The sequence below is a fragment of the Colletotrichum phormii genome (assembly GCF_030913505.1).
Source record: "Colletotrichum phormii strain CBS 102054 chromosome Unknown BDP81scaffold_3, whole genome shotgun sequence".
In the NCBI taxonomy this organism is placed as follows: Eukaryota; Fungi; Ascomycota; class Sordariomycetes; order Glomerellales; family Glomerellaceae; genus Colletotrichum; species Colletotrichum phormii.
The window spans coordinates 2291942-2307594 of NW_026851445.1; the positions used below are offsets into that span (position 1 = coordinate 2291942).

Below are 15653 nucleotides of genomic sequence, written 5' to 3' on the forward strand. Positions count from 1 at the left end.
GGTGGATCTCCAAGATCATCAACTAGTGCTTTAGCACAATCGCGGCCCGTCACGATCTGCAAAGTTGAAGACGCATTCTCTTTCGGCCCTGAAAACAGCGCTTGCTTCTAACACCAAAATTCTTCTTCACCCTGGTGTGATATCGGACGTTTCTCAAGTTCTAGGATCTTGGAAAACCTGTAACATTGTTCAGCCTATTTCCCGAGCCGAGGTTGCAGTGCCTGGCTGATAGGTGGGGGTTGGGATCCCAACGCGAAAGTTGGAACTTCCAACCAACTGGCAATAGATCATACTTGTTGTCTCCTGAACCAACAGATATGTGATTGAAAAAGCGGAGAATTTGTTTAAAGACAGGGGATTTCTCGAGAAAGAGGGGTAAAAAGAGACGTTCTCTTCCAAAGCAACATCGCCTTCGTTCCCGTCAATTGAATCAATTACAATCTAGTACCTTTGACTATTAGCCTCTGATTCCATCTACTCATTGAAACGCCTAGAGTTATCTCAAGATGCAACAACAAGCAGAACACCTGCCCATTGAGGCAGACGACTCCGGAATTGACGGCGCCTCCTCGGTCGGGGGACTCTCAGCAGACGAATCTAGCGCGTCGCTGAGATCAAGCATACTGGATTACCGCCGCGAGAACGGTCGCACCTACCACCGCATGAGCGACGGCAAATACGCCTTCCCGAATGACGCGCGAGAGCAAGATCGCCTAGACATGGTCAACCACATCTGGATGCTGATCCTGGACAACGCCTTTTGTCTGTGCCCCAAGAACGACGGCTCTACAGCCAAGAGAGTACTTGACCTCGGCACCGGGACGGGAGTCTGGGCTCTTGATTACGCCGAGACGTTCCCTGAAGCGACTGTTCTCGGCGTCGACCTCAGTCCCATTCAGCCGGGATTCGTCCCTCCCAACTGCAGCTTCGAGGTCGACGATTTGGAAAAGGAGTGGACCTGGTCCAAGCCCTTTGATTTCATCCTCGGTCGGAACATGAATGCGAGCTTCTCGGACTGGGACAATGTCATAAAGCAGGCGTACGACCACCTCGAGCCCGGCGGCTACTTTGAGATTCAGGACAGTTGCTGGCCTCCCGTCTCTGACGACGGTACGCTCAGAAAGGACTCGGCGCTTGCGAAGTGGTCGGGTCTTTTGGTCGACGCCTGCAACAAGATCAATCGCCCAGTAGACAAGACGCTCGAGTTGCCGGGCAAGATGGAAGCCGCAGGTTTCGAGGAGGTCGTGGTGACCCCGGTCAAGTTCCCGTCCTCCAACTGGCCCAAGGACAAAAAGCTTAAAGAGATTGGTGACTGGAACCGATCTATGTTGGTGGGCGGCTTGGAGGGGATGACTCTGGGGCTGCTTACCCGTTTCATGGAATGGACCAAGGAAGAGACGCTTGTGTTCTGCGCTGAGGTGAGAAAGGACTTGTTTGACACAAGCATTCATGCCTACTGGAATGGTTATGTCATCTACGGACGGAAGCCTTTGAAGGCGGGCGAGGAGGAAAATTTTAATTGAAGCGTCAAAAAGAACGACGGTAATGCCGAGGAAGACTGGGTGTGGCTTGATTGAAGGAAGTAATGAGAACAGAGTATTTTCAAGTATGGCGAAGTAGAGCCGGGCATGTGACTCGGATGATGATTTCGAAGCTAATTTCCCTATTGAGAAATTGAGAAGCACTTCAAGTTCATCGTCCATCAATAGATGTAGCTCCCCGCTGGACTTGTTGAAGACCACGACCGACTACAGCTCTGGACAGACAAAGGACGGTGCTAACGTTGGTGTCAGTAACGGTTGGTTCTCTTTCAACGCCGGCGCAAGCCACTCTTCAGAGTCCAGCACCCTCCAGCTTGGCTCCGAATCTTCCCAAGTCCAGGTTGCCATCACCTACAACGACCTGCAAGCCAGCACTATCACTACCGGCGCATGGTATGTAATGTCGCGCTTGATTCTAGAATCTAGCTGACATTACTTTCCCAAAAAGGAACGTTGACGTGAGCAAGTACAAGCTCCGCTCCGATGCCCCCAAGGAAGTGAAGAGTCTCGCCAGAGTGAGCCAGATCATCGTGATCGCCGGCCTAGGCTACGAGATCAAAGTCGGTGCCTCGACCGCCGAGACCCTCGACACCAAGATCAAGCAGACGACGAGCGCCGGAGGCAGCATCAGCGTCTTTGGCATCCCCATCGGCCTGGGCGGCAGTGGAAGCAGCACAACGGAGAATCAGTCGCACAAGACCAGCTGGGACAAGGCCAGCCGGACCTTCAAGGTCGTCCCCAACTTTGACAACAACTGCGCCACCGTCGTCGGTGTCGTCGCCGAGCCGTTCGATATCAAGGCTTAGAGCACTTCCTCCACGAGGTGCTTGCGGATGAGTTTATGACTGATACGAGCTATGCTAGAATTGGATGGATGAAGAGTCATGGAAGTTGAGGCTGTTGCAACAGAAGGGTTTTGCTTCGTTCGACGATTTTTCCCCTGCTGGGCCTGGAAGTTTCCCACGTCGCACGTTACATAGATCAATACGAATAGACATCTTTACAACTTCAACCCTCGCTGAACTATGACTGTTGGAGTTCGAAGTCGATACTACATCTGCGACTATCTCCCAAATCATAAGATTCCAGCTCTGTGCCAGTTGGCCCAGGTGTTCCGTACACAGCACAAAAACAAATATCGGAAAAGGAGGCAAGACAACCCAACTCGAACTCGCGACCCGTCCAACTACCTACAAGAACATGATCTCAGCAACCAAGTACCGGTACATGTGTGAACACAAAACACGTATTCGGCAAACATCGACAGCCCACCGAAATCACCGCAATGTGAAAATGCACAAAAAAAAACAAGCTATCCATGGCATTATGTAGGACCGTGAGCCAACATACAACCTCGCTCCTCGAAGCTACAATTGTACCGCTCGGCCATCGACTACAACGGACGCTACTTGTTGACAACCACTTCAACTTTACCTCCCTAAGACGATTCGACACAAACTGGATTGCAAAACTCGATTGACGATGCATCTGCATCCCTCTACACTAGCACATTTCAAACAACCCCAACACCGCAGCGAATCCGTACCACCCACCTACCCAACCTCACATCCCAGCAGCAAGAGTATACCCCCCATCAACAGCAACAGTCTGCCCATTCAAATACTGATTACACGCAAAAAACAGCACCGTCGACGCCATATCCTCATCCCTTCCAGGCCGTCCCGCACTAACCTTGTCCGCATACTTTTCTTTCGGAATCTCGCTCTTCTGCTCCCCATCCGCCGGCTCCTTGGTCGTCATCTCGCTAGGGAATACCCCAGGCGCGATGCTATTCACCCGAATCTTCAACCCGTTGGACGCAATCTCCTCGGCGAGCATGCGGTTCACGTGGATCGTCGCCGCCTTGGACGCGTTATACGAGAAGTGGTGCTGCGACTTTTTAATCATGCCGCTGATGCTGCTGATGTTGATCAACGTACCGGACCAGCCGTGCTGGGCGTCGGTGGACTTTTGTAGCAAGGGCAGGAAGCTTGTCGCGACGTAGAAGACGGCCGCGACGTTTGTGCGGTAGGTTTCCGTCCAGTCTTCAAAGTCGGCGGAATCAGCGTCGAAGAGGCTGGCTTTCATGTCCTGCGCGGACTCGCTCTCGACTTCGAATGCTGTGCTCGACACCCCGGCGTTGTTGACGAGGATGTCGAGGCGGGATTCCTTGGCTTCGATTTCTTTGTAGAGCTTGTCAATGTCGGATTTTTTGGTCACGTCTGCGACGATGGGGATGATGGAGCCGGCGACGTTTTGGCCGTAGGTCTGGACGGTATTGTCGAGTTTGGATTGGTTGCGGGAGGTGATGTAGACTTTTGCGCCGTTGGAGGCGAGGGTTTGGGTTGCCATTAGGCCTATGCCTGTGCCGCCGCCTGGAGGGGGTTAGATCACGGTCTCGGAGGATAAGTGCAAAGACGTATCGTACCGGTGACGAGGGCGACTTTGCCGGTGAGGTCGAAGAGGTGGTTGCGGGTGAAGAGCTTGTTGCCCTCGGGGCCGGAGGTCTTTTGGCCGGTGGACATTCTTGACGTGTTGATTGGGGTGTTTGTAGGATATGGGGTGAGTCGTGGGTGTGTGATGACGAGAAAAGAGATTGTTGTGCGGGCTCGTTTCTTTATGGAGGTGGGAATCCTCAATCTGGTCGTGTTGGTGTGGATGGTGTTGGAGGGTACAAGAAGAGGTGAAGTCGAGGGGCAAAAGGCAGGAGCTATATAAACCTCGCACTGAAGTGACGACTGGACGGTAAAACACACGGCATGATCTCATAGCTATCTAACATATCGAGACTACTCACAGAAGGCGCCAATTGAAGCGCCCAACAGTAGAGCATCAGTCCTTCAACGCAATGCAATGCACGAGCGGGAGCAACTGCAGCAAGCCCCAAGCGGTGCTCCTAAGGGAAGCTGTCCCGTCATCGAGATTCTACGGTCAAAAGAACACACACGCAAAGACGCGCCTCATGTGCGGTACGTAGTACAATCAGTGTCCGCCATGAGGACGGTAACACAGGCGGCATGAGGTCAGTGAAGCCTCCATGACGACACCCACATGCAGTCAGTCCCTGGGCCCGCGGAGGGAAAGATCCGGGCGGCGAGAGCTCGGGGCGCGGGGGAACTGGAGCTATGGTGGGGCACATTGCATGAGGTAAGCCGACTTTTGCCCCGCCAGTTTGGCATTCTAGACCGGGCTGACTTAGCTCACTTCAAGGGGCACACCTTTGCTTACCTTTCCCTCACCTTCCTCACCTTCCTCACCTTGCCTCACCTTGCCTCACCATGCCTCACCTTGCCTCACCTTGCATTGAGCTGCCGCAACTCGATCAAAGCATCACCAACAAAGAGCCACCTGGCCAATAACACACAAATACCTTAATCGTCCATGTGCATAGGAACAAGCCATGCTGGGGTATTTATTCATACAAAAAACTATTACAATCCATCCCTCATCCGTCTCACCTAACAGTGATGTGTTGAATCGCACTCTTCCACTTCTGCTCATCGCTCCTGTGAGAACCCACGTTAGCAAACCCATCGATCATCTCCACATCAAACAAGTCAAAACTTACTTGTCAAACTTGAGAATCCTCCCCAAGACAGGCACAAGCTGCTCCCGCAACTTATTATCCTTCTGCTCCAAAAACTGCAACATAATCGTCTTGAGATACAACGTATCCGCAGACCCCCCACCTCCCCCTGCCCCTCCAGCCGCAGGCCCACCATTCAACCCAGACCGATTCGAGTCCATCGAACTCCGTCCACTCGTAACGCTCGCCCCAAGCTTGATCTGCACCGTCTTGAGCTCCTTATTCACCTTATCGAACCTCTGCTTCGACTCCTCAAGCAACCGTCTCAAATCAGACTTTTGCCTCTCCGCGTCCCGAACCTGCTGCTCCGACGCATCCAGCGTCGTCCGCAGGTCCGAAACAGCAGACCGCATCTCCTGGACCTCCGCCTCGGCCTTTTCCTCCACGGACTCAAGCTCCTCCCGCCGTTTCCTCCACTCCCTCTCCCGGCCCTCCAACTCCTCCTTCTCCGTCGAAAGCGTCTTGATATCCCGCTCCAGGTCGCGAATCTTCTGCTTCAGCTCCTCCGTCTCCCTCGTCTTGCGGCGCGCAAGCGTGCTCGACTCGTCCTCCATCCGGTCCCGCTCCTCAATCGCAGCCTCCATCCGCGCACGCATCTCCCGCACTTTACTATCGGCGCGCTCGTCCACGTCGGCAAGGAGCCCACGCATCCGCTCCGCCTCGCGCGACCTCTCGGAAAGGTGCTTCTGGATCTCGGCCAGCTCCTCCTCGAGGGACTCGGACTGCGACCGCGCCTCCTTGAGCTGGATCGTCAGCTCGCCCGTCTGGTCGCGCATGCTGCCCAGCAGACCCTGCGCGTTGGAGTACTGCTGCGTCTTGAGGTCCGCTTCCTCCCGGAGGGACTTCTTCTCCTTTTCGAGCTTCTCAATCTGCTCTTCGAGCTCCTTGACCTTGGGACGGAGTTTGTTGGCGTCTTCCTGCACCCGCTGAAGCTCCCGGGCCGTCTTCTCCTCCTTGGCGGCAAGCTCAACCTTCTCGGCCTCGGAGCGACGCAAGTCGCGTGCAGATACCCGTTGGGCATCCTCAAGACGAAGCTTGTTGTTCGTCTCGGCCTCGACCTTGCCACGGAGCGCCTTGATCTCCGTCTCGCGGTCTGACGCTAGACGTTGAGCCCTCGTCGCTTCCGCCTTGAGATCCTTCTCCTTCTTCTCGAGGTTACGCAGCTCCGCGTTCTTCGCAGAGAGCTCCTCCTTGGTCGTCTTGAGAGCAGCAGAGTCCTGACGCAAACTCTTCATCTCAGGCTGCGCCTTTTGCAGCACCTCACGCAGGTCGGTGAGATCCTTGTATCTGCTCTGCGCCAGCTGCTGCGCGGCGCCGAGGTCAGACTGCAACGTCGACGACTTGCTCTTGAGATCCTCGTACTCGCGCTGGAGGTTGTCAAACTCGCTCTGGAGCTTTTCAGTCGCCTTGGCGTCGTTTGCCGAGGACCCGAGTTCCTTTTCAAGTTCCTCGATCCGCGTCTGCAGGGCCTTCTTCTCGGCCTCGAGGTTCTTGATCTTCTCCTTGGCCACAACGTGCTCCTGGCCAATCTCGGTGACCTCGTCGCGCAGCGTCTCGATTTCCTCGCGGAGATCCTCCTCGGTCTTGCGCTGCTTCGTCAGCCTCTCGATCTGGGAGTCCTTGGTGGTGACTTCCTCCTTGAGACGGGTAATCTCCGCTTCCAGAGCGTCCGTGTCAACATCCTTGGCCTCTTCAGCCGCGGGCGGTGTCGCGGTTCCTGCGGTCGTGGCGGGTGTGGCCGGGGTTGCAACGGCTGCGGTAGCAGCAGCAGCACCGCCCTTGCCCTTCTTCTTCTTGTTCTTGTTCTTCTTGGCGTTCTTTGAAGTACCAGCAGCACCTCCAGCCGCGGGCGTCTCGGTCGGCCCAGATGTTGTGGGAGTAGCGGGCGTGGATTCGCTCGCCTGCTTCTCAAGCCGCTCACCAAGGTCATCAATCTTCTTCTCGTCGTCGGCCTTCTCCTTCTTCAAGGTCTCAATCTGGCCGTGGAGTGTCTTGATATTCTTCTCAACGTCCATCTTTGCCGTCTCCACCTCCTTGACGCGAGCTTCCTCCTTATCTGCGCGTGCGCTGGACTGTGTAAGCTTCGACTGCGCCTCCTTTGCGTTCTTCTTGGCAGACTCGACTTCACCCTTGAGCTTGGCCTCGACTTCCTTGAGCTGTTTCTGCGAGGCTTCCAGACGCTCGGTGAGAGACTTGATTTCGTTGTTCCTCGCCTCGAGCTGCGTCTCCAGAGAAGTTTTGACAGCAGCCACGTCGCGCAGCTCACCAGCCTCCTTGGTCACCTTGTCGAGGTTCTCGGCGAGGTCGGCGCTGGATTCCTTGGCGGCGGCGAGTTCGGCCTTGAGCGAGTCGACCTCAGTCTTGAGCTCCGCCTTGACGGTCTCGACCTGCGTCTTGAGCTTCTCAATTTCCTCGTCCTTGGCCGCCATGTCGGATTCGTACTTGGGCGCCTCCTCGTCGTAGGAGAAGAAGTCGCCCGCAGCCTCGTCCGTCTTCTCCGCGCCAGGCTCCTGCGCCTTTTGCTTGGGCGAGAAGATGCCGAGAGCCTGCTGCAAGGGAGACTTGACAGCCGACGCGTCAGGCGACTTGACGGAGCCGTCGTCCTTTGTGTCCGTCGCAGCGTCCACCTTGTCCTTGGACTCTTCCGTCGGTGGGACAGGTGCAGGTGCCGCAGCCTGCGCCGCCTTGAGCTCCTCAACTTCCTTTTTGAACTTCTCCACGTCCTTCTCGGCCGCTTCGCACTTCTTCTTGAAGTCGTCCTTCTCGATCGACACCCGCTTGTACTCGTCCATAATCATCTGCTCCTTCTGCTTGAGGGAGTTGAGATACTCGACGAGGGCTTCGGGTTCCCGGATCGACCCGACGCTTGTGTGTTCCTTAAGCACACGCTCAAAGGGCTCGATGGAGGTGGCGCGGCCGTGGGCGATTCTATACGATCGGAGGAGGTCTGAAGTATCATGTTAGCGTCCCGACCTCCAACACGGCGTTTTACGTGCGAGTGGTGTACACACCAGGATACGTCTTTTCAAGCTTCTCCAACTTGCGAAGCTTCATCTTAACCTCGGGAGACAGCTCTGCGGCAGCCGGCGGCGCAGCAGCAGCAGCAGCGCCCTCCGCACCCTTCTCCTGCTCCTTGTCCCCATTCTGCCCCTCCTCCGCCTTATCCTTTACATTCTCCTCGCTCTTGTCCATATTGCCGTCTTTATCCGCCGCAGGCTTCGGTGTGCCAGCACGGCTCGGCTCCTCGCTATCGTCAAGCGCAAACGCCGCCTCAAAGACAGCAGGGTCGGGGTTCGAAGGGCTCCCGCCGTCGTCTTTAGCGCCGGCGTCGGCTGCCGCTTTCTTGGGACGGGGTCGTCGGGCGGGCGACTGGTTGCTCCGCGAGGTGGAGTCGGACCTGCGCGGCGTGCCTGTGCCTCCTGGTTCGATGCGCTGTCGTGCTTGCTCCTGTCGAGCCTGTTCCTCCGCAATTGTCCGATCGATGGCGCCCTTGAGCCTCTGTTGGATTCCCATTCTTGTCAGCGGGGAACAGGGTCATGCGTAGTGTGGAGGAAACAGAGAGGCGGAATCGGAGAATGGGAGGGAATCGAAACCACCACGTGTAGTTCTAGATCAGGTTTTTTTTCTTTTCTTTTCCTTCTTCGGGAAACGGGTCTGTGGAAGAGAGTAAGAGGGTTTGGAGAAAACCAGAGACGAACCTGGAACATGTTGCCGATCTAGGGATGATGGGATTACCCTGTGACCATGTGCTCTGTGTCGTTTACAATCCAAAGGTGCAGGGAAGGGAAATAGTAAAATGGGTTCGAGAGTCTGAGAGCTATGCGCAATGGTCGATGTCGAGTATCGAAGGGCGCTGCATTATTGGTGGCGCAAGCACTACGTGGAGAAAAGGGATAGATAGAGGGAAAGGATCGTTTCCGGATGGCTGGACCAGCGTTGGTCTTGTTTTCTTCGACGAGGGTTGTGGTGTGGTCGGGGAGGAATTTCATCCAAGGGACCCCTTCGTACATTGGATGCGTCGGGTTTGATATCACAAGTGTCCTTACTGAGGTGCTCAGCCTGCAGCAGCTGCTGTTGCAGGCGGCGCTCCCCCCAAGGTTTACAGCACGGACGCCGAGGTGCGTTGCGTTGTGTGGGGACCTTTAGCGTTCAGCCTCAGCACTAGCCACATTCGGTCCTCCGATCCACGTTGGGGCCCGCCGGTGCTTCGGTGCATCCCGTTTACAAACCGCCCCGGATCCCGGAACACAGGTGGACATTGACGCGTAAGTGTGTCTCCGTAAGCTCCGTAATGGGCAACGAAGCAGACACGTCTGTTGTCAATATTTTCTACTTTTGTGAGCTGCAATTATGGTATGAAATAGTCGGCTGAACCTAGCCAGCAGCGGTTCCCCATCACGGCAAATCGCTTTTATTTTTTCACCTACCACCACCCTTGCCCTTCCGCTTCTTCGCTGCCGCCGACCCGCCCTGTCGCCCCGTCGTCTTCGCGCCGGCAGCTTGCTCATCAGAATCTTCCTCCTTGATCGACACGCTAGAAACCTCCTCATCAGACTCCTTAAACTCTTCACCCGTGGGAACATCCCCCCGCGAGCCGAGGACCTCCTGCATGATGCGTTTTCCCTCCTCCATTTCGCCGTTCGTGGCCCCGCAGCCCATGCACTTCCACGTGCCGATATCTGAGAGGACCTTTGTGCCCGGTGGGGCCTGACCGTTGACCAGCCTGCAATTCTTGCAGATGAGGGCGATTCTGTTCTTGGACGCCGTCTCGTCTTCGCCTAGGAGGAGGTCCATGATGCGGTCGTACCAGTGCGACGAGCCCGGCGTTCCCTCGGCTTGCGCAAACTGCTGCGATTGAGGGGGCGGCGGGGGCGGGTGAGCGTATGCGTTTGGCGCGAATTCTTCGGTGGGTTCGAGGCTGTTGGACGGCTGCGGGGGACGTCCGGCTTGGAAGCCTGGCGGGGGACCGTCGCGGCGTTGGATATTGGCGGTGGGCGGAGGCGCCATGTTCGTCCTGCCGCCTGGTACGGCACCTTCATGTTGCCTGCCGCCTTGCTGCTGCTGCTGCTGCTGTAGCGGCTTCTTGTCGTCCTCTCCAGCATTCTGCTTCTTGTTCTTGCTCTTGCCTTCATCGCCTCCGTACTTTTCGAGGAGTTCCAGGGTGGAGTTGTACCTTGTGGCGTCCTTGAGCTTTTGGATCGTCTTTGCGCGCTCGGCCTGCTGGTCCATGAGGCGAGCGGCGAGAGAATCGATGCGGTAGTTGAACACGGCCGTGATGGTAGTTCGCGTGAGGTAGATGCTGAGGAGGACACGGTTAGTATCTTCAGCTTGCGCAGGCCGATTTCTTCACGGGACAGGCAAAGGACAACATACAGGAGGGGGCCTCCAGCGACGCCGGTCCATTCCGAGGCGCCCATGTCGTTCCATCCTACCACGAGGAAGATGACGATGGAGTAGACGAGGTAGGCAAAGGCGAGGTAGAGGGACCAGAGCACCCTGATGCGACGGGAGGTGGCTCGCGCGCCATCGAGTCTCGCTTGGGTGTCTGTGATCTTGGTGGATAGCGCGGAAAGGGTCTTCTCGAAGGAGGCGGGGGAGTCGTCGTCACGCTGTGAGTTGGTCCGTCAGTCAGTCATTCATTCAGTCCATCATAGCAAGCACGCATTATGCGCATGAAGAGAGGAGGTCCAAGGTCGTGGCAGACGTACCCTCCAGGGCCAGAAGGAGACCATGGCGAAAGATGATGCGGACACGTGCCGTGCTCAAAGCGGCATGACCCAATTTAAGGGACCGGGGGGCGGGGGGGGCAGAAAAGACAGGAGAGAAGCGGACGTCAAACAAATGGAAAATGATGGATCGCGACGAATGCGCAGTGGAAGACCAGACGAGCAGCGCCGCCGTATGTGTGATCCTCGTGGCGGCAGTGGTCGTCGGGAAGAGGTGCGGTGCGGGATCGGGGAGTTGAGAGAGGCTGGTGGCCTGGGAGGGGAGGAGCTTTCGCGACAAAAAAGAAAAGGGCCCACCCAGGCAGATGGACACCTCAGCTGTTATGACGCACCAGCAAACAGCTGTGGCAGCTGTGGCAGCGGTGCACAGCGCTCAAAGAGGAATTAGTGGGGTCTGAGCTCTCCCTGCCAGCTACCTGGCCACTAACGAGCTCGCTGAGGTGGAGCTGTTTTAGCGTCCTGACAGCTCCCAGGATCAAGTCTCAGCTGCCCTCCTCCATGTGCAACATCAGCCTCGCCTCACCTCACCACCTCGACGAGGGTGTAAGCACCATCGAGTGGGAGCCTTGTCGACGCAAGTGTGTAGACCCAATTACACCCTTTCTTCGATGTTGAGATTAGATCTTCTACGTGCGTGATAATAAGAAGACTCATACTACACATGATTTTGGGTCAGCGATTTCTCTCGAAAGAATTTGATGGCTTTAAAACTGGCGGGCAGACTTTACTTAACGAAAATGCAAGAAGAAGATGAAGAATGGCATCCAGAGGGACCTAGCCCGTCAAAATACCCAGTTCCAATGTGTCTCAAGTCATGATGCTTCTTCTCAGACGTATTCTATAGGTGTGTCTATGTGATATATAAGATGGAGAGGAAGAATGGCAGTTTTGGCAATGGTAACAGTAATGGCAAGAAGCAATGGCAACCCAAACGACGCCTCTCCGAGTTGAAGTAACCACTCGGCGAGCTCACTCATCCTCCCTCAAGTTTACCCAAGGTATAACAAGGGGGAACGAGGAAAGAAATAAAGCTCTGAGGCTCATGAATTGGAGTTTTCACGATAGTATGAAGCTCTCTAATACAGTTGACGAGATACTCGCCGATATGGAGGAATCTATGCTTTACTCCCACTGTCTCACTGTGATGAAGTCCCAAAGGATAGAGACCACAGCAACAAGCTGAAGCAACTAACAAATATAAATCGCCTTCAATGATCATCATAGTTGGTACCCATGATAAAGCACTCTGTGGCATGTTATCACAGCTAAAGTAGTATGACTAGCTCACTTTTGCGACTGAGTCCACCGGGCGCGTTAGTGTTGGCGGGGTTTCAATGTCAGAAAAAAACCTACGATGGCCATGATCAAACTCCCCGGCCGACGCCATCCACGTATAGAGAACTCGTCCACATCTTCGGTATTGCTTACTCCCACCAACATCAGTATATCAGGTCATTGGTACGAACCCTGGTCATGATACTCGTACCAGGGTAGCTGTATCGTGCGTATGACCTGCTATGTTTCCCGAAGTTGAGTTCCGTCTAGGTTGGTTCCGAGGACTCGTACGCCCTGGAAACTAGTCCATATCTGTCGGATTGGAAGTCCAATTCGACCGCGGATAAGGGCAAGAGCATGGGCCACCTCGAGGTAGTATAATTAGACCGCGACTACCTAACTAACGTACGGTTAGAATCTCCCTTTTACACATTACGCAGAATCAATCAATACAGAGATATTGATACTTCGTCACCCCCAGGACCCTACGGTTCGAACCAACTTCCCTGTGATAGGGATACCAACAATATCTAAGCGGATCACTCTGATGCTCTTTGATTTACGCGTTGCCATAGACATGATGAAATGCTCAGATATTTCCATACGAGACCTCGTATCATAGCCATTACATTCCCCAGATCTACAACCTCAAGTGTACTTCAAACATCAAACATCAAACACCAAACACACTTGACAACACGTGTCTCAACGACAACTTGACTATCTAGACCATCCAAGTAGACTCTCCACGACCACCAACAAACACCACAACATCACCACAACATCACCACCCCCCCCAACCTACAACGCAACCAAATCCCAACCCAGCCCACAAACCTCCCCCTCAACAACCCCAACAACCCTCCTCAACACCCCCAAAACCTCCTCATTACAAAACACCTCCACAAGCCCATCACAACTCAACCCCGCCAACCTCTCCCTCACAACCCTAACAACAGCAGCCTCCCTCGCCCTCTCCCCCTCCCTCTCCCCCACCTCAAACGGCTCCTCCAACGCCTCCGCCAGCGCAGCTTCAAAGTTGTCTCTAACCAGCTGCCCGATATGCTGTTCCAACGAAGCGAGAACCTGGCGACGAATCTCGTCTGCTAACCGCGCGCGTTCGAGGGAAAAGGTCTCGTGGACTATCTGCGTTACGAGGGCGCGGAGGGAGAGGTGGTGGGTTTCGGGGGTGGTGTTCTTCATGCGGATGTCGCCGTCTACATCGGCGCTGCGTTTCGAGGTGCCGGAGGAGGCGGCGGGGCTGGTGTCTATGAAGATGCGCATGACGGGTGTGCTGTGGTTACGCTCTGGGGTTTGGAATACATCTTGGGAAGGGTCGTCGGTGCTGGTGCTACTACGTGGTGATGTCCGTGCTGGCGACTTGGGGGGAGTTCGAGGGCGGCGGGATGGTGTTGGTGTGGAGGGGCGGGAGGGGATGTGTTCTGCGGGAGGGTTATTTTGTTCGGGTTGTAGGTCTGCGAGGATCTCTGATGAGGTGCGAGGGCGGAGGAGTGGGGTGAGGGTTGTGGTGAGGGTTGTGGTGAAGGGGCGGAGGGCCTTGCGGTGCGTACCTCGGCTCATGTCGATGTAGAAGGGGTTCGTGTCGATGAGGGTGGGTTTGGATGGTGTTGGAGGGCGTTCTGGCTTGGGTTTACTGGAGGACATGATGGGTTTGTTTGATCTGGATGTTAAGAGTAGTTTCTTGTCCTAGGAATGATCTGGCAAAGGTGAGTATATCTGGTGATTTTTTGGGATAGCAAGTATTGATGGTCCAGTCGCCATCTCTGCAGTTTTATATGCCTTGAACATTGCAGCTTATAACCATGTCGAGCCTCATCGTGAGTCTTCATGGTTCAGAGTATATCGATAGTCATTTCAGTCAAGATGCGGTAGAACCCGTGCCAAGAGGCAATCAACTGCCGAATAGTGAGCATCCTAGACTCATCAGATCGCTTGATCCGTCACCACATCGAACACAACCATGGCCGCCCAGTAAGTCACCACAGCTAGGGCAACTTACGCAGCCGAGAGTCTCGTCATATTGACAGACATGACTATGCAAAATAGAACCAAACGAAAAAAAAACTCTAAACCCCCCCCCCCCCCCCCCCCAAGCCATGCATATATGCATGTCTTGAACTCGTCACAAACCGTTGCAAGTCCGTCACCAAACGTGCCAACAACGTGTGCCAATGTGAGCGAGCTGCAAGTCCCGCAGACCGACGTGGAGTACGACTCTTCCCAATGCTCAACGCCACATCAAAGTTCCCCACGGTAAGCGACGCTGGCCCCTGGGCCCTGGGGGAGAAATTGACAGGCAAACATTGTGGAGGGCCTTGGATGGCAAACTTCCAGCAAGGTACGGATACAAACAGCGCGTCATATTCGCGCCGTTGGAGAGTATGTGCTTGTGACTGGACATTGACAGCACAGCACAGCACAGATCCTGCAGGTAGAACCGCCCGGGAGGCCCTCCGCGAATGCGTTGCGCCGGCGGCCGTGATGATGCAGGCTAGCAGCAGACAATGCCTTGTACGAGTATGCGTGTCGGTTTCTTGCTTATTTCGGTTCCTGTTCTTGTTCTTTCTTTTTCGGAGGGGTTGTCGTGTGTGGGGTGAGTGTCAGAGTGGTCACTGTCGTCGCAACTTTGGGTAAGTGAAGCGCCGAAGACGGAAGATGCTAGTGCTCCTCCTTTTTCGCACCTTTTCGGGGTCTTGGTATTTCTTCCATCGGCGAACCGTGTGAGGGCACCCGGGACCACCGGAATGCACAATTTTTGTTGACCCTTTTACGCAATTAGAAAGTACACCAAAAGCGAGGGAGACTGGACAAGGCTGCTTGCTTGCCTGCTTGCCTGCTTGCCTGCTTGCTTGCTTGCTTGCTTGCTTGGAGGCACAGAGAGAATTGTATTCCCGAGGTCCACCGTCCAACAGACGGCGAGTGAGAGGGTCGGGATTTGGATGAACCCCGGGCGGAAAGGGGGCCGATGGCAGAAATGTGTCTCGCGGGCTGTAATGTAATGCACCAGTTGGTTGCGTGTATCGAATCTATTTGGATCAATTCGGATCAACAGCAATGTCTCCTTGAAGCGGCAGGCAAGCTGCAAAGGCAGGGGACTGGACGAGAGCTCAGTACAATAGGACTTGGCCTGGCGTGTTTTTCCCCCTCTGCCGCCCGTGGTCTAGACGTCACTCGGTTCGCAGATGCTGCCCATGGTCTAGACGTCACTCGGTTCGCAGATGCTGCCCGTTGTAGTTGCTGTCACTGTCTCTCAAGTAACAAGTGAAATGTGAGTTTTGACGTTGTCGTCCCTCGGCGGGGAGAGAGTGCGACATGATGTGCAGAGGTTGGCGAGAAGCCGCGAAATTGGGGGTTTCATGGTGGGAGAAAGCTGGAGAGCTGTGGGTGTAAGTGAGGAGAAGCGAGCACGTAGGCACGGTAGGATGGGCGCGGATGCAGGGAACAGGGCGATCCGTAACGGCGATCAGCCTGGGCATTGATGAGAGGCAGTCTGCAGTTGACTTT

General features: G+C 55.1%; 6 protein-coding genes across 6 annotated transcripts; 1 reads left to right on the top strand and 5 right to left on the bottom strand.

The window, feature by feature from the left end:
* The first annotated feature begins 416 nt into the window (after nt 1-416).
* Nucleotides 417-1722, top strand: BDP81DRAFT_418923 (S-adenosyl-L-methionine-dependent methyltransferase). Its single transcript, XM_060589729.1, has one exon. The coding sequence runs from the start codon at nt 507-509 to the stop codon at nt 1521-1523; it is 1017 nt and encodes a 338-aa protein (XP_060450054.1). The 5' UTR covers nt 417-506; the 3' UTR covers nt 1524-1722.
* Nucleotides 1723-3104: 1382 nt separating this feature from the next.
* On the bottom strand, nt 3105-4066 carry BDP81DRAFT_310268 (short-chain dehydrogenase; the record flags this gene model as incomplete). The annotated part of the gene is made up of 2 exons (XM_060583622.1): nt 3105-3916; nt 3970-4066. The coding sequence occupies 2 exons, from the start codon at nt 4064-4066 to the stop codon at nt 3105-3107; spliced, it is 909 nt and encodes a 302-aa protein (XP_060450055.1).
* Nucleotides 4067-4995: 929 nt separating this feature from the next.
* On the bottom strand, nt 4996-5903 carry BDP81DRAFT_310856 (uncharacterized protein; the record flags this gene model as incomplete). Its single annotated transcript, XM_060583675.1, has 2 exons — nt 4996-5047; nt 5110-5903. The coding sequence occupies 2 exons, from the start codon at nt 5901-5903 to the stop codon at nt 4996-4998; spliced, it is 846 nt and encodes a 281-aa protein (XP_060450056.1).
* A 1995-nt stretch (nt 5904-7898) lies between these two features.
* Nucleotides 7899-8745, bottom strand: BDP81DRAFT_133571 (uncharacterized protein). Its single transcript, XM_060581769.1, has one exon. The coding sequence runs from the start codon at nt 8638-8640 to the stop codon at nt 8116-8118; it is 525 nt and encodes a 174-aa protein (XP_060450057.1). The 5' UTR covers nt 8641-8745; the 3' UTR covers nt 7899-8115.
* A 699-nt stretch (nt 8746-9444) lies between these two features.
* On the bottom strand, nt 9445-11342 carry BDP81DRAFT_133579 (uncharacterized protein). The gene is made up of 3 exons (XM_060581770.1): nt 10836-11342; nt 10501-10736; nt 9445-10426 (listed from the first exon to the last, which is right to left on the bottom strand). Exons 1-3 carry the CDS (start codon nt 10857-10859, stop codon nt 9547-9549), a joined length of 1140 nt encoding a protein of 379 aa, XP_060450058.1. The 5' UTR covers nt 10860-11342; the 3' UTR covers nt 9445-9546.
* A 1138-nt stretch (nt 11343-12480) lies between these two features.
* On the bottom strand, nt 12481-14238 carry BDP81DRAFT_418931 (uncharacterized protein). Its single transcript, XM_060589730.1, has one exon. The coding sequence runs from the start codon at nt 13791-13793 to the stop codon at nt 12930-12932; it is 864 nt and encodes a 287-aa protein (XP_060450059.1). The 5' UTR covers nt 13794-14238; the 3' UTR covers nt 12481-12929.
* Nucleotides 14239-15653: the final 1415 nt, after the last annotated feature.